This window comes from Pogona vitticeps, chromosome 2 (genome assembly GCF_051106095.1).
Source record: "Pogona vitticeps strain Pit_001003342236 chromosome 2, PviZW2.1, whole genome shotgun sequence".
In the NCBI taxonomy this organism is placed as follows: domain Eukaryota; kingdom Metazoa; phylum Chordata; class Lepidosauria; order Squamata; family Agamidae; genus Pogona; species Pogona vitticeps.
Genome location: NC_135784.1, coordinates 220,011,825 through 220,033,732, shown reverse-complemented (window position 1 = coordinate 220,033,732; position 21,908 = coordinate 220,011,825). Strand labels below are relative to the sequence as shown.

Below are 21,908 nucleotides of genomic sequence, written 5' to 3'. Positions count from 1 at the left end.
GGAACCACAGACTGGAAACAATTCACACACCACCTTTTACTTTCATCTTCCTGCACTGTTGAAAGGTGCCACTGGACCAGGCTACAGTATAGGAGTTAGACAAGCTGCATTGTGTCATACTCTGTCCAGAGGCATACCCAGCCTCACATGGCTAATTTCCACAAATTAAAAATGTGGCCTTTTATCGATGGAAATCTGTCATCTGCTGGATGGCCCTTGGATGGTTCACTTTTCAATAATTACATGCTATCAAGTTACACTGACACTTTCCATGGTTTTCTTGTTTAGTCATTTAGTTGTGTCCGACTCTTCGAGACCCCATGGACCAGAGTACGCCAGGCCCTCCTATCTTCCACTACCTCCTGGAGTTGGGTCAGATTCATGCTGGTATCTTCAGTGACACTACTCAACCACCTCATCCTCTGTCGTCCCCTTCTCCTCTTTCCTTCATACTTTCCTAACATTAAGGGCTTTTCCAGGAATAGAATAGTCCGAAGTTATTATTCCCTGGGGTGTTTTGGCATGGTGCAGCTTACTCAAGGCCGCAGTCTGACTCCCCCACTCCAGTGGGGAACTAACTTGGTAATGATCCGCTGAAGGAATTACTCAACAGATTTTTTTGTTTCTACAGATCACAGCACTACTTGTTCTAGGCTAGCTACTCCCTCACAACATTTGGGCAATCTGCCCATATGCGTAACGTTCCACTTTATGAGATGATAGGGCAACTGCAAATAACTGACAACTGGCCAGTACTCATTGTTGTAACAGAAAAATGGCTGAAATCCTGTTGTGTAGTGTAGTAAATCAGAACTAGAGTATGCCCATTGAATCTGTAAAATTTATGGAGTTGACTCAATCCCCACTGCTATATGGGTCTACTCTAGGTGCAACTTACTACACTAAGCAATGGGATGTCAGGCAATGATTAGCAAGTGGTGGCCAACCTACTTTTTTCTTAAACATTTGTTAGTTTTAAAATATGCAGAAGCTACACAACTTATCTGAGTAAATTGTAGTTGTACAGAATTCACCCAGCCACACTATTTGTTAGAAAATGGTTCGCTAAAACTGTAAAACTGCCCCAATGTTCCAGTCTCCACCAAATTTAATGCCAACACTAACCTTTTCCCAACTGCAAAGGCAAGGGAAGAGAGGACAGGAACAAGGGATGACATTCTTGGCAAGGGAGAGCCAAAATCAAAATACAGCACCCAAGTAGACAAAAACGAAGTGTCCCATCCTAATCTCTGTAAAGGAATGAGGCTTGCTCCAACTAGTAATTTCTTCAACAAACTTGTCAATTAATTAATGCACTAACTGAATTCCTGTGTCAAATAAAGTATCTTTAAGCCAACACACACAAAAAACCACAATTCATTCACAACATAAAAACTTTTTATTTAATGTTTTTATGAACACAGCTCATTGTTTTCTTCTACTTCTGGCTTGATTCAGATTTAGATGTGGAGGCTCTTAGAGAAGAAAGTCTACGCCTCTTGGCTATTTGTTCTTGCCGCTTTTCCTTTGCCTCCTAGAAAAAGGGGAAACACCACATGTCAGCACAAAGTAGTATTCTAGTTTATTAATGCCGTATGGGACCTGTGGAACATTTGTAGCACGCCAGTTGTTGGAATTCTTGTTATACTTCATCACTATATATAGCCATATACTGGCTAGGATTGAGAGGTGGAGCCGAACACCACATGACTAGAGTGGTCGAAATGACCAGATAGGTGGGGCATAAATAAATAAATAAATAAATAAATAAATAAATAAATAAATGACACTTTGTTTCATGTGGTGTACAAAAGGGATGTGTCCTCTTTTCTCAACTCGCACAGTAACTCCTTACTGGTGTACATACAGTAACCACTGACCAAACCCTCATAATCTAGGCAAGATACATGACATGCTCTCAAGGCTTAAGTTGTCAATTCCTTGGCCCTCAATATTAAACTTTTTCCAAAAGGACATCATTTTTGTTTGCATTTAACCAAAGGAATACAAGAACAATGTATGTAATTCTCCCTAACCTAGTTTATCCTTAACACTGGGGCACTGTGCCATGCTGACTGGAACAGTATGTGTGCAGAAGCAAAATGGAAACAAGTATACCTTCATTCTCTTTGCCAGGAGCTTGGCATACTCTGCAGCTTCCTCCTTGTTCTTCTGAGTACGTTGTTTCTTCAGAGCAATACGCCTGCGCTTATGCTGCAGAACTCTGGGAGTTACCAAACGCTGGATCTTGGGTGCTTTGGTCCTGGGCTTCTTGCCTAAACCGGAGAGATATCCATATGCTCAACAAAATAAGTACTCAGAAGTCCAAAACATAGAATTTATAGTAGCACCCTGACTGGCAACTTGTTTTTAAAGGAAACTCTTTTTTTTTACTAGTATTTTTTTTATTAATTAATAACACAGACATACAAAACAAACAAAACACATAATCGGGGAGAATATTTTCCATATATCCATCTAACATACAATACTGACTGCATGTACTATATTCCCCTACTTAACATCTTTAGGCCAAATCCATTTGACATATAATTCTGACTACATAACCTCCATTAGGATAAAATCCATGTGCTTTCCCACCTTCTCTCCACCCCTCCTTTCCTCATTTTTAAGTATTTCATTCTGCTTTTTTTAAAGAAAAGTCTCTCTCTGGCTCTCCGGAGGTCGTTGTTCAATTAGTTCAAAGTAGTCAATTGTTTCATCTCCCTTCTCCTCCTCAGGAACGATGGTCTCTCCCTCCGTTTCTGACGATGATAATTGTTCAGGTGGTTCAGTGAATACAGTCTGTTTGCTTTCTCTAGCTTAGTGTCCAAGTCAAGAAATATTGCTTTGATATCTATCTCCAGTTGTAAAACTTGAGCTTTGAGATGGTTCATGAGATTAGACTCAAATTTCTGGAGGCAACTTATCATAAAGGCCGCCATTTCACAAACTCAGTGACACTGTCACCCTTAAATTTTCATCGAAAACCATGAGAGAACCATGAGAGTTAAACAGACAACATTGTTTCAACTCTCCCCTTCGCTCCTCGTCCAGAACTGATTCAGAGTCTTATGGAGAACACTCTGGTCATAAAAATGACTACAGTATTTAATTTATAACCCTCCTTTATGGCTCAGAGTAGAGTTCCATAGAGATAAGCTGTTCATAGTCATTCAGGATTCTCAAACTGCTAATTTATAAAAAGCCAAACCTTAGGAGGGGGGGGGGGGGTTAGAGTGGAAGAGACAAGTTTCACTTTCTCAGTTCTAACCAGTTATGGGGTAGAAAGTAAACCCTCCAAAGTTTGCCGAGCTTTCCTGCCGCTTAGGAGGTAGTCTCAACAATCAAACTTTCCAAAGAGAAACGTTGGACTTCTGTTCATGCAGTCAAATCATAAATCTTCCTCTCCCCCTCTGGACAGCTACGCACCAATTAATCATGGCAAATACACGAGTCAGTTGCAATTGAGGAAAAAGAACCTTCTCTGAAAAAAACAGATTGCTGTCTGATTTCTCCGGCGTCTTCAGCTCCTCTTCTGCCAGCCACTCTCCTGTGAAGGCTAGCCCCCCTCTTTCTTGGGGGGTCCGCTGACTCGGAGTAAAACCCAGGGGTTCTCAGAGCCCTGAGAATTCCCCTGTTCTCGCTGCCAGTGGCTCCCGTTTTTAAAGGAAACTCTTAAAGCACAACTGTGTTAAGTCTATTGAACTGATAGCAGGGATGAGAAACATGCTGCTAAAGCCCACGTTTTGTTGCCTCTCCAGTTTTTGAGATCAGTTCCTCACCCAAGCACAGGACATATCCTCTAGATTTAAATTTTTCTCTGAAACAAGTTGAGCCCCATCTTCAGTGTAACTGAAGAAAGAGGGTATGTGTTGTTGGTCTGTAACTGCAGAAGAACTGAAGGTCAGATATGTTCCCAAGCTGAAAGTACTATATAATAAAAATACATCATTTTCATTTTTTAACCACTGAGTTTGGTGTGGTTAATGGCTGGTATCAAACACGTCAATGCAAAATAACTTTAAAATGTAACAAGCCTAGGTTGGTCACATTTTGTTTAAAGATAAAATGCGGTTTCGGGTTTTCTTCCTAAAATATGGAATGTTTTTTTTTTTCAAACCAGAACCATTTCACACGAGGGTGGTGCCTTTCCCAAAACTTCCCCTGCCGTGCCTTAAAACATAATGCATTTATTATAACATGAGCTTTCATGGACTAGAGTGGTCCGGTGGGCCAGATAGACGGGGTATAAATTAAATAAATAAATAAATAAATAAATAAATAAATAAATAAATAAATAAATAAAAATAGAGTCCACTTCATCAGAAGCATGGAGCATTAGCTACTAACCTAGGCAGCCCAGTGTGTCAAAGAACTCCCCAACCCTAGCCAAAAGGAAACATGTACCTCAAACTACAAAGAACCCGCTCCCAATGGCAGCAGTTAAATAAAGCCATAAATTTACACATGATAGGTCAGTGAATCTACCACAGGTGGAGAATATTCTTAATATCTCTTTACAGAGCTCAGTTTTGGCAAGCTTACTAAAGGTTAGGAAGGAGGGAGCCTGGCATACATCCACAGGCAAAATGTTCCAAAGCACCATGGCTACCAACGAGAAGGCTTGGCTCTTAGTTACCATTTTCGGGGCCTCCCCTGAGGTGGCCACCAGCAGCAATGATGCCTGGAAAGAACAGATGGCACGGGTAGAAGACCTTAAGAAGAGATTGCTCTGATGGGTATCACAAGAGGCATCTAATTTCCCCTGCCCAGGACACATTTTTTCCCTTGAACTGCAAATTTTCTGTTCAACAGACGTATAAAAAACAACTCTGTATAAGACAGAATTTTATTGCTGTGATTGGCAGTTTTTAAAGAGGTAGGTAGCCATGTTTGCTTCAGCACAAAAAGCAAAAGGACACATTTACTTCAGTGTGATCTATCACAGATAACAATCCAGAAACAATGTTCTTCTTGTTCCTTTAAAAGTGGATCGCCGTCGTCGTTTAGTCATGTTCGACTCTTCGTGACTCCATGGACCGGAGCACGCCAGGCCCTCCTGTCTTCCACTGCCTCCCGGAGTTGTGTCAAATTCATGTTGGTAGCTTCGGTGACACTGTCCAAACATCTCATCCAATATTGTCCCCTTCTCCTCTTGCCTTCACACTTTCCTAACATCAAGGTCTTTTCCAAGGAGTCTTCTCTTCTCATGAGACAGCCAATGTACTGGAGCCTCAGCTTCAGGATCTGTCCTTCCAGTGAGCACTCAGGGATGATTTCCTTTAGAATTGATAGGTTTGTTTTCTTTGCAGTCCAGGGGACTCTCAAGAGCCTCCTCCAGCACCACAGTTCAAAAGCATCAATTCTTCGGCAGTCAGCTTTCTCTATGGTCCAACTCTCACTTCTATACATCACTACAGGGAAAACCATAGCTTTGATTATGCGGACTTTTGTTGGCAAGGTGATGTTTCTGCTTTTTAAGATGCTATAAAGGTTTGTCATCGCTTTCCTCCCAAGAAGAAGACGTCTTTTAATTTCGTGGCTGCAGTGATCATGGAGCCCAAGAAAGTGAAATCTGTCACTGCCTCCATAACTTCCCCTTCTCTTTCCCAGGAGGTGATGGGACCAGTGGCCATGATCTTAGTTTTTTTGATGTTGAGCTTCAGACCGTTTTTTTGCACTCCTCTTTCATCCTCATTACAAGGTTCCTTAATTCCTCCTCACTTTCTGCCATCAGAGTGGTATCATCTGCATATCGGAGGTTGTTGATATTTCTTCCGGCAATCTTAATTCCGGTTTGGGATTCCTCTATTCCAGCCTTTCGCATGATGTATTCTGCATATAAGTTGAATAAGCAGGGGAACAATGTACAGCCTTGTCGTACTCCTTTCCCAATTTTGAACCAATCAGTTGTTCCATATCCAGTTCTAACTGTTGCTTCCTGACCCACGTATAGGTTTCTCAGGAGACAGATAAGGTGGTCAGGCACTCCCATTTATTATTATTATTATTATTTATTCAATTTATATGCCGCCCAAACTACCCAGAGGTCTCTGGGCGGCTTACAATAATTTCTTTAAGGACTTGCCATAGTTTGCTGTGGTCCACACAGTCAAAGGCTTTTGCATAGTCAATGAAGCAGAAGTAGATGTTTCTCTGGAACTCTCTGGGTTTCTCCGTAATACAGCGCATCTTAGCAATTTGGTCTCTAGTTCCTCTGCCCCTTCAAAATCCAGCTTGTACTTCTGGGAATTCTCGGTCCACATATTGCTGAAGCCTGCCTTGGAGAATTTTGAGCATAACCTTGCCAGCGTGTGAAATGAGTGCAACTGTATGGTACAGTGGTGCCCCGCATAGCGACGTTAATCCGTTCCGAATTAATCGTCGCTATGTTGAAACATCGCTAAACGGATAAAAAAATCCCATTGGAACGCATTAAACATTGTTTAATGCGTTCCAAATGGGCCCCAAACTCACCGTTCAGCGATGTTCCTCCACAGGGGCGGCCATTTTCGGTGCCTCTAAAGCGAGGCAACACAACAGGGCAGCCATTTAGGAACCACCGACCAGCTGACCGAAAATGGGGCCTGTGGCATTTTCCCCCAGTTGAGCGGCGGGAGCTTCAAAGGTCCGCCGCTCAGCTGGGAGAAAATGTCTGTAGTCGGCCGGCCGGTGGCTTTGGAAGGACCCCGAAGCCACCACTGACCACCCGACATTTGCTTTCCGAGCTCTCAAAGGGCTTTCCCCCCCCCCCCGACATTGGAGAAAGCCCTTTGAGAGCTCGGAAGGCTCTCAGCAGTGGCGGGGGCAGGGTAGGGGGTATCCGGATGGCTTCCAGGTGAAGCACTGGAAGCCATCCAGACCCCCCTACCCGGCCCCCGCTGCCGGGAGCCACGCCGTGCCCACCTATCCCAGCCATGCTGGGACTCCCGGGAGTCCGAGCATGGCTGGGATAAGCGGGTGCGGCGTGGCTCGCGGTGGCGGGGGCAGGGTAGGGGGGTCTGGATGGCTTCCAGGTGAAGAGCTGGAAGCCATCCGGAACCCCCTGCCCCCGCCGCTTGGAGCTGCCCCGTGCCCGGCCAGCGCGTCCGAGCGGTGGTGGAGAAGCCTTCCCCTGAGGCTCCTCCTCCAGCCCTCAGACGCGCTGACAGGCATTTTCGCAGCCAGCGCTTCCTGGCTGCGGCGGAGAAGCCTTCCCCCAAGGCCTCTCGGAAGCGCTGGTCGCGAAAATGCCGGCCAGCGCTTCCGAGAAGCCTCGGGGGAATGCTCCTCCTCCAGCCCTCAGAACCTTCCCCCTCCTGCCAGCTCTGAACGACCCACCCCTCACCCTCATCTCCACCGCCGACACTGGGCTTTGGAAGCGGCTTCCGAAACCCAGCGTCGGCGGCGGAGAAAGGGGTGAGGGGTTGGGAGGAGGGCAAGGCTCAGGAATACCCGAGCCTTGCCCTCCTCGACACACCCCTCACCCTCATCTCCGCCGCCGACGCTGGGCTTGGAAGCGGCTTCCAAAGCCCAGCAGCGGCGTCGGAGAATGGGGTGAGGGGTTGGGAGGAGGGCGGCCATGATCCGCGTCGCGGCCAGCTACCCCATCCATGGACGGACTCCTGAGAGTCCGTCCATGGATGGGGAAGCCGGCCGGGGGGCGGATCCAAGCCCAGGATGCCTGAAAGGCATCCGGACCCCTACCACCCTGCCCCCGCGGCTTGGATCCGCATCGCGGCCGGCTATCCCATCCATGGTCGGACTCGCGAGAGTCCGTCCATGGATGGGGAAGCCGGCCGGGGGGGCGGATCCAAGCCCAGGATGCCTGAAAGGCATCCGGACCCCTACCACCCTGCCCCCACGGCTTGGATCCGCATCGCGGCCGGCTACCCCATCCATGGTCGGACTCGCGAGAGTCCGACCATGGGGGGAAGGTAGCCGGCGGGGACACGGATCCCAGCCGCGGGGGCAGCGTGGGAGGGATCTGGATGCCTTTCAGGCATCCGAAGGGGAATCCCGGCAGTGGCCTCATAAGGACCCTTCGGAAGGGTCCTTCCGAGGCTACAGTGGGGTCTCTACTTAAGAACTTAATCCGTATTGGAAGGTGGTTCTCAAGTGGAAAAGTTCTTATGTAGAATCTGCATTTCCCATAGGAATGCATTGAAAACCATTTAATCCGTATCTGCTCTTTTCCGTCCATAGAAACTAATGGGAAGCTGCTATTCCGCCTTCTACCACTAGAGGGGTTTTTTTTTCTTTTTTTTTCCCTTAGGTCAGGGAACAGTGCTAAAAGCACTTCTGACGAAGCTAATTTTGAAGCAATGGACTGAAAACCAATTAATCCGTTCTGGCTGTTTTTTTTATGTAGAGGTGCGTTCGTACATTGAAGCATTAGTTCCCATAGGAACTAATGCAAAGCTGGTTAATACGTACTCTACCACTAGGGGGAGAACTTTTTTTTAACCTAAGATGACCTAAGGTTAAAAAAAGAGCAGGAAAGTTTTTTTTTACTGTTCTTATCTGGATTTTTGTTCTCAAGTAGAAGCAAAATTTAGCAAATGGCGCTGTTCTTAAGTGGAATTGTTCTTAAGCAGGGACGTTCTTAAGTAGAGACCCCACTGTACTGCCTGCATTTCCCCCCAGCTGAGCGGCGGGAGTGGTCCTTCGGAGGCTCCCGCTGCTCAGCTGGGGGAAAACGGTGCCTATGGGGAAAAATCGCAAAGCGATTTTTCCCCATAGGTAAGATCGTAATGCGATTGCAAAACCGATGGCAAAAAAGCCATCGCTATGCGATTTCATCGTTAAACGAGGCACTACTGTAGTTGGGGCATTCTTTGGGACTGCCCTTCTTTGGGATTGGGATGTAGACTGATCTTTTCCAATCCTCTGGCCACTGCTGAGTTTTCCAAACTTGCTGGCATATTGAATGTAGCACCTTACCAGCATCATCTTTTAAGATTTTAAATAGTTCAACTGGAATGCCATCACCTCCACTGGCCTTGTTGTTAGCCAGGCTTTCTAAGGCCCACTTGACCTCACTCTCCAGGATGTCTGGCTCAAGGTCAGCAACCACATTATTTGGGTTGTCCGGGATATCCAAATCTTTCTGGTATAATTCCTGTGTATTCTTGCCACCTCTTCTTGATGTCTTCTGCTGCTGTTAGGTCCCTCCCATTTTTGTCCTTTATCATGTCCATCTTTGCACAAAAGGTTCCTCTAATATCTCCAATTTTCCTGAACAGATCTCTGGTTTTTCCTTTTCTATTATTTTCCTCTATGCACTGTTCATTTATGAAGGCCCTCTTGTCTCTCCTTGCTATTCTTTAGAAGTCTGCATTCAATTTTCTGTAACTTTCCCTATCTCCCTTGCATTTGGTTTCCCTTCTCTTCTCTGCTATTTCTAAGGCATTGTTGGACAGCCACTTTGCTTTCTTGCATTTCCTTTTCTTTGGGATGGATTTTGCTATGAGAAGCTGATGATCAGAGCAAAGTGGATGGAAACTCACAAAAGCTCACATGGAAATGAATTTGCTATGCTTAAAGATGCAATTGCCTTTAACTTCAATGCGATTGCACAGGTCTGAGAGAAATTAAATGTAGGAAATATCAATTAACAATTACATTCATATGTACACCACAGTATACCTGTATTTATTCTTGCAACATCTACAAAAGAACTAGCAAAAACATATCCAAGAGAAGCACCTGACAGAACTGTGTGCCTAATGTAGCAGCTGAGGATTGTGGAAGATCGTGTGGAGGTGAGGACAAATACGGGTTTGTTGTTGCCTGCCCTGCATTTATCACTGCACAAAGAGCTACGAGTCTGTGAATGCACAGCCATAATAATAGCAGAGTACTGTGGCTGTAACAGCCTTTTGACTGGACAGCAAGTGGGTATTTCCATCTGGTCGAAAACCTCTCTGCAGCCCCTCAAGTCTCTTTCTCTTTCTTAAACACTGAGGCGAGCTCAGGGAAGTGACACTACACAGCATGAATATTGGAACAGTGGCTTGGTTTACCAGATTGATCCATCTCAACAAAATGATCAAGATGTTTTCTTTGTATACCTTCCTTGTTCAGTGGTTTCCTCACAACATACTGACGAACATCATCTTCTTTGGACAGATTAAACAGCTTCCGAATTCTGCTAGCCCTCTTAGGACCCAGGCGACGAGGCACGGTGGTGTCAGTCAGGCCAGGAATATCTTTTTCACCTTGAGAAGTTGACAGACAGAGCAAGTATTAAGTCTTAGCAAAAGTTACACTTGAAAGCCAGACTCCTCTCCTAAAACGTTTGACATCTACACTTTTAGATTCTATCCTTTATTCAGTCAAGTATCTTAAAACAAGGCAAGTGGAAATCTGAGTCACCAGTCTTCATTATCTCTCTCTCTTTCTATAGAATTTCATGTAGCCTAGATTTTTTGCCCCGCTCCATGGGCAGCAACAAAAACTAAGCTCAAAACAAGGCCTGGCCCATGATAATTTAGTTATGTACATTTGCAACCAGGTCATTCCTTAGATCACAATTAAAATCCAAGCTTTTACGAACTCAACTACAGTTAAGAAGCAACAATTCTAAAATTCTCCAAGAGACGAAGCAGATATATTTGTAGGGCATCTTCCAATTACTATCTGTATATTCTTGTCACAGTCTTGGTGTCCAGATCGCTGACTAATTCTTGTATTAGTTAAGCTATCTTGTCTCTTAGCTGTGGTAACAGCTAAGCCAATAGTTATTTGAAGCAGAATGATACTCTCAGAGAGGAGTCAACACATAGCTGTTCAACAAGCAGTGCTATTCACTGCATGATTAATTTCAAAAACTCATTTGTATATAAGTCTTCTGGATTCCATACCAATTACATCTACTGAATGGACTGCACCAAATCACTAACAAGATGCTACAGACCACACTACCAGAAACATAACTACATCAAAGAGTAGAATTGACTCTCCAAAGTAATGCATAGTTTAAACATGCTGGCACCTATTAACTGTAAGTTAATAGCTCAGTTTCCATTTGCAGTCTATAACAAATTATGCTGCAAGCTCCTTTCACTGGGAGCTGTTTGTTCCTCATGCTACTCTGTAAAAATACTTTGTTGATCCTATACAAAGAATAGCTAAAACAGATACCATAAAGACAGGTAGGGCATAATTCCAAAATATTTACTACAAGAAATATTTCAGACTATAACAGAGTTCTGCTTCTCACATACTCCCACTTCATACAGAGAAACCTACTGTATTTTTCGCTCCATAAGACGCACTCCCCCCCAAAAGTGGGGGGAAGTATGTGTGTCTTATGAAGCGAATACTGTAAAAAAATTTAAAGTGACAGAAGAAGGAGAGATGGAACAGCACGACACAGAGGAATGGATAGAGGAGAGGGAGGAGTCACAAAAGGGGGAGAAGATGGGGATAAACGTTTTTCTCATGAGGAGGGAGGAAAAGACATATGGGAGGAAAGTGATTCGGGGGAAGAAAAGGTGTTTAGAGTGCTGGAAAAACAGCTGCTAAAACTGCCCGCCTGGGTCCTCAAAGCTCTGTCCCCCTTGCCTTTTCCAAGGCAGCCACAAGGTCCACAAGCTGAACAGTGAAGCTTTCCCTATGAAGGAGGAAGTCAGGGGGAGAGCAACCTTATATGCCCTCCGGTTCACCCCTCCTCTCAAGTCTCATGGTCTCGCGTGCCATCCGGGGAAGCAGGGCAAAGGCACGCCTCGCTGCTGGAGCCCTGGCCCTGCATCATTCTCACGAGAGAGGGAGGACAGTTGAAAGAAATGGAAAGAGTGATGTTAAGGAAAGACGTATGGGAGGAAAGTGATCCGGGGAAGAAAAGGTGTTTAGAGTGCCGGAAAAGGAGGGGAAATCATGCCGCCTGACTTCCTCCCCACCCCTACAAACACACACACACACCCCTTCACCTCCAATGGCGCCTCAAATGCAAGGTGTGTCTTATAAGCAAGTGCATCTTATGAAGCAAAAAATAAGGTACCTTTTTTCACAATGACCAAGTTCAAGACGCTTAAGTTGGCATCAACGATGCAGCCCCGAACAGATTTGCGTTTCCGTTCTCCGGTTCTCCTTGGGCGGTAACATGAGTGGCCCTTACTGAGTAGCAGGCGGACACGGCCATGTGTGAGGACCCCCTGCTTCATGGGGAAGCCTTGCTTGTCGTTACCACCGCTGATACGGACAACATATCCCTAAAACAAAGCAGAGCTTAGACCTCACTCTAAAGACCACTTTTTAAAGCCTCGCTCTTGATTTTTCAGTTCTTCAGCTGCATATAGTGCATGTTCCCTAAAGGGAACCTGACTTATATCTTGCCCTGTTTCAGTTTGAACAGCAATAACTGGACATCCTCCACCATTCCTTCACGTATGATGCCCAGGACTAGGACAGCACTACTCTGTTTTCATTCCAGTCAATTAGTACACTCACATACACTGTACTCACATACACTGTAAACTCTGTTGTGAATACTGAGAAGCATTCAAGTAAAGTAAATTTGATTATTTTTTTTTTTTTGTTTTCCATTTTCACATGGAAAACGTTTCTAGAGCTCAAAAGTGACAGTCTCTCAGAGCATTTCCATGGAATTTTTGTTTATTACAACCATGAGGGTTCCGTCCCTCCTTATGTTCAATAAATTGTTGAAAACAGAACTATTCAAAGCTGCCTTCAAAAACAGTCTCTCAGATACTGTTAATATTTTTTTGTTTTCCCTTTTATGATTTTTTAAATTGCCATTTTGTTCATTGTATGAATTGCTATGTTGGGTTTGCAATATTTTTAAATTTTAATTTGTAAACCGCCCAAAGTAGAGTGTGCACTAATGGGGCAATATATAAAGCAATCAAACAAACATCTTGCAGCATCTTGAATACTAACCAGTTTTATTGGTTTTCATTTTTAAGGATGTAATTTCACTTCCTTGCATGAGCTCAAAAACACAAAAGCTCATGCCATGTAAAACTGATTAGCCTTTATCTACCAAAGGACTCTGTTGCTTTTGCTGCAACCTACCTATCCTTCTAGAAATGTTCGTAATCACAGCTCCATTTCTGATTTGTGGACATGAAGCCCTGAATAAGCAAAGCAGCTCTGATGAAATGAAGTATATTCCAAACTCATCTAAGTAGCTTCTTCAGTCTGAGGAGAGTTGGTAGGAGACCCCCATATATCCTCCATGTTGGTTTCACTTCCCCCTGGTCTGAATAGCCTCATTAGATGGACAAAGGACTGGGTGAAAATCCCACATGACAATGGGTGGAGGACTCACCCCCCCCCAGTCCTTTGTCCATCTAATGAGGCTATTCAGACCAGGAGGAAGTGAAACCAACATGGAGGATATATGGGGGTCTCCTACCAACTCTCCTCAGACTGAAGCCACCTGAATAAGCAGCGAAACATTTCACCCTAATAAGAAGTCCAGTTGCCATGATTCAACTTCCAAATAACCTCACTTGGATGACTGAGAATCTTCACAGATAAACAGAAGTGTGATTTTATATTCATTTGGTTTTTGAAGCTTCCTATTCTCAGGAGAAAACCCTTTCCACATCAAATCTATTTACATAAAACAGAAGCTCCTGAACTTATTCTTAGAAAAGGAATTGCTCCAAAAGAATTAACTGTAGTCTAGGTTTCAACCTTTGGCTCTCCAGGTACTCTTAGACTTCAATTCCCAGATATCCCAGTAAACACACACCACTGCCAAGAGAGTCTGTGAATTGTAGCCTAAAATGTTTGAAGGACAGAAATTGAGCACTACAGATGCAGAAACCACCTAACCCTCTCCTGGGATACTTACTGGAAGGAACACTCAAAAACAAGAAACCATCTATAACCCTTGTTATTATTACTGGTGACACGCTAAATCAGCATGGGGTTCCCTGAACAGTTTGAAAGCCACCACTATACATACAGCCTGCAAATACATGGACAATCAGCGAATAGTTAATTCAAGCAAAACAAATTCTGTTTCTCCTAATCCCTTTCCCCCTCACTTCAGGAAAGACTTATTAACAGATAAACTGTCATTTCTCCAGCAACAGTTAATCCATTTCAAAAATTAGTATTGAGGTAGTAAATTTTAAGTACAAGCTGAGTAGCACAATAACCCAGCCAGCAACTATCACACTTCCCTTTTTCATCATTTTAAAGTCATGTCAAAGGAGGTAAACTAACACCAGCCCTTCACATATTGTTGAACAGAATTATCACACACTGGTTAGAGCTGATGGAAGAGGTGCAATCCAACATATGGGGAACTCCACCCCTTTTCTCACACATTCCAGATCACTTGCTCAGCAATATCTTGAATTACCCACCCCCATGATTACAGTATGTTCCAACTGCCAGTTGGAAAATCTGTGTGCAATTATGCGTATGCAACCTATTGTGTCATCCACATGGAGTAGGTGTGTAGCACTAGAGATGAAGGATAGGAACACTGATCTAGCCTTTTTTCTAAGAAACAGAAAACAAAATATTATTAAAAAGGAACAGTAAGAAAGAGCCCTGTTTTTTCCAGATCCATGGAACAACAAGAGTACAATCATTAAACAAATTCAAAGCCTCTGAGGGTCGAGGAAGGGTCAAGCCACGGCTCAGTGGCACAATTAAAGATAATGCAGATGTGCACTTTCCAGCTACAGATCCAGTAAGTCTCTGGGCAGGAGAATTATAGAAACAGTATCCCAACAGCACAAATTTGCACTTAGACGAAACACACAAACTGAATGCAGAACTTCTCGGGTCGTCAACCTCCCCAACCAAGGGGAGTCAGCAGCAGTAAAAACCCCGGCAGATCTACGCGATAGATGGCTATCTGCTGGAAAAGCCGACAGGGCCTTACCTTCCATTCCTCGCCAAGAGCATCTGCGGAGACTTCCGCGGTCATCCGCTTCTCGTAGAAGACGCGGAGCTTCCGCTCATCATCCACCTCGATGAGCTTCTGGCAGCCCGTGGCCGGGAAGGAGATGTTCAGCTAGAAAGCAACCATGCAATGAAAGAATGCAGGAGCCAGCTCACCGGGAGCTCCAAGGCGAAAACAAGATCTGGGCCGGTAGCTGCAGCTCGCCATCCACGAGGCCCAGGAGCCCGCAACCCCCCTCCGCTACCCAATCCGCCTCCATCCGCTCCCAGAGGAACGTCCCTGCCTTGTCGCCTCCAGCCACGAGCCCCCTAAGCGACGACGGGATTAACTGTGGAGGTCCAGAGGAGCCGTTGCCAGGATCCTTCTCAAAATCCCTACCTTCATAGCAGCGCTGCGTCCAACCGCTTCGGGTCCACCACGGGAAAGAGGCCGCACTTCCGCCAAGCCGGAAATCACATAAGCTCCGCAAGATCTCGCGAGAGTGAATTGAAAGAAGCGCCTGTCGGCCTGCTTGATTTCCGACGAGACGAGAGAAGGGGCGAAAACTTCCTAGAGCGGCATTGATGTGTTCCGGGGACCGTGATTCTTTAAATCCTATTCTTTTCTCGCGCGCGCAATCCTTCGCGAGTCGACTGTGAGAACAATAGCAGGAATTCCGGATTTTAGCGTAGGAGCCGGTGTGACCTGGACCAGGGTTCCTGCTTTGTGTCTCATGGGTTCATATGGAAAGTTATACCAATGGAGAAAATAGGTAAAAAGCAGCAGAACTTGAGAAGCTGTTATTTATTCATTCTTTATTATGCAATCATAAACCTGAGTTAAAACAATACAGTAATAGGAACAAGATAAAAATTAAATATTAAAGCATACACATATTTAGAAAAAGTAGATTAATAAAGCCTTTTAATGAAATCTTGTAACAGAAAACTGTTGCTGGAGGAGGCTCTTGAGAGTCCCCTGGACTGCAAGAACAAACCTATCCATTCTAAAGGAAATCAATCCTGAGTGCTCACTGGAAGGACAGATCCTGAAGCTGAGGCACCAATACTTTGGCCATCTCATGAGAAGAGAAGACTCCCTGGAAAAGACCCTGATGTTGGGAAAGTGTGAGGGCAAGAGGAGAAGGGGACGACAGAGGATGGTTGGACAGTGTCACTGAAGCTACCAAGATGAATTTGACCCAACTCTGGGAGGCAGTGGAAGACAGGAGGGCCTGGCGTGCTCTGGTCCATGGGGTCACAAAGAGTTGTACATGACTAAACAACAACAACTGTGACTGTTTGGTTAATTTTAAAATCATTACCAAAGGCACAGCTGTGCTAGTCTGTTGTCTGTTTCATCAAAAACAAGGAACAGTTGTCTGGCCCTATAAGACAAAGACATTTTATTTTGGCATTGGTATAGGTTTTTGTAGACTAAATTATTTGTGTATTCACGAAGGCTTTCATGGCCGGGATCTAATGGTTGTTGTGGGTTTTTTGGGGTCTTTGGCTGTGTTCTGAAGGTTGTTCTTCCTAATGTTTCACCAGTCTCTGTGCCCGGCATCTTCAGAGGACAGCACTCTGTGCTCAAGTAAATTACAGTGGTGCCTCGCTTAGCGATTGCTTCGTTTAACGATGAAATTGCTTAGCGATGATCTTGCGCTCCGTTTAACGATGTTTCCTATGGGCGATTTTCGCATAGCGATGTTTGGGACCATGCTTCGCATAGCGATGACAGTTTGGGTACCCCTGTTTTGCTTAACGATGGTTTTGACAGCCTCATGTTGGCTGTTTTTTAAATGTTTAAAAATGTTTTAAAATGTTTAGAATGCTTGAAATCATAAGTGCACTTAATAAACCCTTTGTTAAACTAATTTGACTTTGTTCCGACTCTTTTTAAATTTGTTGTAATTTTTTTCCCCCAATTGAGATGCATTGAATAGGTTTCAATGCATTTCAATTGGGGAACCGTGTTTCGCTTAGCGATGTTTCTTATGGCGATTTTCACTTAAGGACGGCAATCCGTTCCCATTGGAACGGATTATCCGGTTTTCAGTGCATTTCTATGGGAACCCGTGTTTCGCTTAGCAATGAAATCGCTTAACAGCGATTTTTTGGGAACCAATTACAGTGGTGTCTCGCTTAACGAGCGCACCGTATAACGACGAAATCGCATAGCGATCTCTTTTTTGAGATCACTAATGCGATCGCTTACCGATGGCCTCTATGGCCAAAACTCGCATTGCGAAGATCGGTAAGCGTTTTACTTACCGATCTTCGCATTGCGACGCCAGGAAATCAGCTGTTCGGCGGCTCCAAAATGGCTGCCGAATGACCCAAAATGGCCACCGCAACTATTTTCATGCCCTGCCCTCGCTTACCAAGGGCGCGAAAATGGTGGCACTATGAGGAAACTTCGCTTAATGGTGAGTATAGAAGCCATTGGAATGCATTAAACTAAGTTTAATGCGTTCCAATGGCATTTTGCGTCCCGTTTAGCGATGTTTCCTCATAGCGAGGGTTAATCCGGAACGGATTAACCTCGCTATGCGGTGCACCACTGTATCATCGTTAAGTGAGGCACCACTGTATTTGTACTCGTGAATATGACTAGATGGCCAATACAGAAACCAAATACAGTGGTACCTCGCTTAACGGGCGCCCCGTTTAACGACGAAATTGCATAGCAATGAAGATATTGCAATCGCAAAAGCAATTGCATTGCGATGTTCCCTATGGGGAAAAATCGCTTTGCGATGATCGGTACCCTGTTTCGCTTACCGATCATCGCAAAGCGATGATTTTTTAACAGCTGATCGGTAGTTCCAAAATGGCCGCCCGCTGTGTTTTCGCCTGGATTCCTCGCTTACTGGGCAGTGAAAATGGCTGCCATATGGTGGATTTTCGCTTTAAGGTGAGTTTTAAGCCCATAGGAACGCATTAAACGGGTTTTAAAGCATTCCTATGGGCTTTTTAAAATCGCATAGTGACGAAATCTCTTTGCAGCGATTTTTACTGCACGGATTATCGTCACTATGTGAGGCACCACTGTAGACCACATAATTGGAATCAGGAGATGGAGAATCTGTATTCTCTCTGCTAAAACAAGACAGGAGCAGATTGTGCTACTGGATATGAACTGTTAACATCTAACCTCTAAGTAAAACAGATAGAACACTAAAAGAATCCTAGTGCCAAAATATAAAGTAAACAACAGATTTACATTACTAAACTCAGTAATGAACCAGAATTGTAGATTGAAATGAGATATTGGAGAAGACTGCAAAAAGAAATTCCTGTAGACCAAAATTGTGACTACAGAAGAATTACACAATTTTAATGTTGACAATGAACAAATTTAAATAGTGCAAGATTTTGTGTACCTTCACTCAGTCATCAATCCAAGTGGAACTTGTATCCAAGAAATCAGAAATATGAGACCTTGAAGAGCAATGAAGGAACTAGAAAAGATAATCAAGTGTAAGGGGTGTATCAATGAAAACCAAAACCAAGATTGTCCAAAATATTTTATTCCGGATCACAGTTGTGTGCAGTTGTGGAAGCAAGACAGCAAAGAAAGCTGATGGAGAGAAAAGTGAATTGTTTGAAATACAGAGTTGGACGAGAGCTTTGTGGATACCTTAGACTGCTAGAAAGACAAACAAATGGGGCCAAAACCAAATCGCTTAATGGCAATAACCCGTTCCAGGAAAATCGCCATTAAGCAAAAACATCGTAAAGCGAAAATAAAAACCCCACTGACAATGAGTTTTAAGCCCACTGGAACGCATTGAAAGGTTTTCAATGCGCTCCAATGGGCTTAAAACTCACCGTCCAGCGAAGATCCTCCATATGGTGGCCATTTTTGCTGCCTGTATAGCAAGGAATCAGTCCCTAAACACAGCGGGCAGCCATTTTATTTACCCGGTCGCCATTTTGAAATTGCCGATCAGCTGTTGAAAAATCATTGTTTTGTGAAGAATTGGTTCCCGAAGCAGGGAACCAATCATCGCAAAGCTAAATTCCCCCATTTAGACCATCGTTTTGCGATCACAAAAAGATTGTCGTAAAGCGGATTCGTCGTAATGCGGGACAATCGTAAAGCGAGGCACCACTGTATCTCTGAAGGCAAAAATTTTGAGACCGGTCTGTTCTACTTTAGAATCATAGAAAAGTGAAGTTGGAAGGGGCCTACAAGGCCATCAAGTCCAACTCCCTGCTCAGTGCAGGAATACAATCAAAGCATATCTGCCAGATGATTATCTGATTTTTTCTTGAATGCTTCCAGTGTTGGAGCACTCACCAACTCCTGAGATAAGTGGTTTCACTGTTGTACTGTTCTAACAGTTAGGAAGTTTTTCAACCAAAATGTGGCTTCCTTTAACTTGATCCCATTGCTGCGTGTCCTGCACTCCAGCATGATCGAGAACAGATCTTGCCCCTCCTCTGAATGACAACCTTTCAACCTATCACCCCCAGCCTTCTTTTCTCAAGGCTAAACATGCCCAATTCTTTCAGCCTTTCCTCACTGGGCTTTGTTTCCAGCTCCAATTTGTTAGCATCCTTCTTGAAGTGTGGTGTCCAGAACTAGACACAATACTCAAAGTGAGGCCTAACTAGTGCTGAATAGAGGGGGACTAACACCATGCGGGATTTGGAAGCTATACTTCTATTAATGCAGCCTAAAATAGCATTTGCCTTTCTTGTAGCCACATCACACTGTTGGCTGAGTATTAACAACAGTACAAAAGTGTTTACAGGAAAAATGCCTGAAGGGGCAGTTCCCTTTCCCTAGGGGGAAAAAAAGCCTAATGAACTGAATTTACTTGCTGGCTATGGAATGGTTTCTCTCTTAGAAAGGAAACAAATAGCAAAAGGGTGGAGATGGAGTGAAATATCTTTGAAGAGAACATGGCTGGCTGAAATGCTAAACAAGAATGCACTGCAATAATATCTGTGATTTCTTTCATTGTATGTTTAGTATTCTTATAGCAGAAGAAGATCAAGACCTCAAAGAGAAAAGGCCATCTGTTACAAGTAACACGACCAAACAAGGAACATCTCTGACTCGGAGCCACAGTGTTGGTGGCCCACTGCAAAACATTGACCTTCTACAGAGGCTTTCTCATGGCGTTTCAACAGTTAGCCTTCCTAACTGTTTACAGGAGGCTGTGGTAAGTTCTCTGGCTGTTAACTTTCTGTTGCAAGCAGATGTGCCTTGACATCATTTGCTAGTTATAGATCATGTTCAGTAGTAATATTCCAGCATTTTTATTGCTTTTGGAAGAGAGTTTGTTTAGGAAGCCTTTTTTCCTCTCTTTTATATTGCACAAGAAACAGGTGAACATATATGTGCAGAATTTCCTTTTTATTTATGCAGTACCTTGCATCTCAGGTGATTATAGTTTCCACAGAAGGTTTAACTTTTCAGAAGACTTCCTTCAGGCTTTTTCCCTCTAGATGAAGAAAGATATAGAAAAATCTGTTAGTTCACATTTAGTCTGCATTATTGTGTGTGCACCACTATTAGGATTAAAACATCCTGGGGAATCCTTGGGCTTTTCTTTTCTTTTGTTTTTGACAGTAGCAGTGGAAAATCATCCATTATTGTTTGCAAACTAACCATTATCGATATTCTTCAGGATCCTTTGTCCAAAATGGCAAATCCTTTGCCTGTATCTGTACCCTATTTGAGCCCATTGGTACTCCGGAAAGAGCTAGAATCTTTGTTGGAAAACGAGGGGGAACAAGTGATACACACTTCAACAATTCATCAATCAGCATCCCATTATTTTCTGGAATCTAGTGTGGTATTTCCGACGCCTAGACCTGCCTAGTAATTTGCCAGGGCTCATTTTAACCTCAGAACATTGTAATAAAGGTGTGCAGGTAAGTCCTGGACAGATACTTCAACATGCTGAATTTATTTGGTGAAATGTTCATTTCTGTAAAGATAAAGAAGACAATGTTCCAGCGTTTTTGTACCAATATCTTCTTCCTGTTAATTCCAGGAGGTACAAATACAATATCAAATGATTGTGTTTAATTGAAGTTTTACTTCCACTTCAAGTTAGATGTTCAAAATCATTACAGAAATGTAATGAATGCTGCAGAGTGTAACTGCAAGCTCTAAAAAGCAACTGGTTCTTTTCAGAATATTGAGGGGGAAATAGAACACAATCCAATCTGAGTTCTTGACTTATTCAGTAAAATAGTGAGAATGAAAAGTTTTTAACACTCAAGTTCTAGCTGTACATTCTTCCATGAGAGAGCATGGAGAGTGAGAAGTGAAAGACAAAATAGAGTTAGAATATGGTAAAAGCTCAGTCATGTAAGAAATAATATGATTTCCTGGAAATCCACACAGAAAATGCGGAACATTTAGCAAATACACTTTAAGTGGCAATTTTATAAGGTATTTCTGTTTAGAAATAGAATTGTTTGTTTTCCAACTCCTGGCATTCGTATAAAGACACCGGAGGTTGTGTGATTTGTGGCCTGTTTGTCTTTGTACATTTTTATGAATATGATTATGATTATGATTATTATTGTTGATGTTAGTTCTTCATGCTGTGGCCAAACACATTTTTCCCAATCCTTGTTAGATGTAAGCTGTCTCTTGCTAGCAGTCCTTCTTCCAGGAAACTAGGGCATATAATGAGGCAAGATTCCCTGGAAAATAAAATAATGTTGGGAAAACTTAAAGCTAGCGGGAAAAGATGAAGATTAACTATGAGATGGATTAATTCCCTAAAAGGAATTCATAGCCTTGAGTGTAGAAGAACTGAGCAGGGCTGTTTCCGAACAGGACATTCTGAAGATTGCTCATTCATAGTGTCACCATAAGTCCGAGAAGACTAGATGTTATATAACAACGATCTGTAGTTATTTATGGAGAGTCATCAAATAATTAATTACTTTTGCAAGCAGTTGGTCCAGAATAACAGCACTTATGTATTTATTTACGTTTATTTGTGCATTGCAATTATTCAAAAGGAGCTATCATAGTTACCTTCTAGTAGCCTTTAAAACACGTATTAGAATTCTCCGGA

General features: G+C 43.5%; 1 protein-coding gene and 1 long non-coding RNA gene across 3 annotated transcripts; one reads left to right on the top strand and one right to left on the bottom strand.

The window, feature by feature from the left end:
- Positions 1–1,380: 1,380 nt before the first annotated feature.
- Positions 1,381–15,387, bottom strand: RPS6 (ribosomal protein S6). The gene is made up of 6 exons (XM_020790349.2): positions 15,254–15,387; positions 14,855–14,986; positions 11,987–12,197; positions 10,056–10,202; positions 2,119–2,276; positions 1,381–1,534 (listed from the first exon to the last, which is right to left on the bottom strand). The coding sequence occupies exons 1-6, from the start codon at positions 15,257–15,259 to the stop codon at positions 1,439–1,441; spliced, it is 750 nt and encodes a 249-aa protein (XP_020646008.1). The 5' UTR covers positions 15,260–15,387; the 3' UTR covers positions 1,381–1,438.
- Positions 15,388–15,488: 101 nt separating this feature from the next.
- On the top strand, positions 15,489–20,637 carry LOC110077371 (uncharacterized). Of its 2 annotated transcripts, XR_002300269.3 has the most exons (3): positions 15,498–15,626; positions 19,838–20,030; positions 20,499–20,637. It is a non-coding gene; the product is annotated as an uncharacterized LOC110077371 (long non-coding RNA). The 2 variants fall into 2 exon arrangements; XR_012083196.2 differs by lacking the exons at positions 19,838–20,030; positions 20,499–20,637 and adding an exon at positions 15,799–16,730 and having other exon boundaries at positions 15,489–15,626.
- Positions 20,638–21,908: the final 1,271 nt, after the last annotated feature.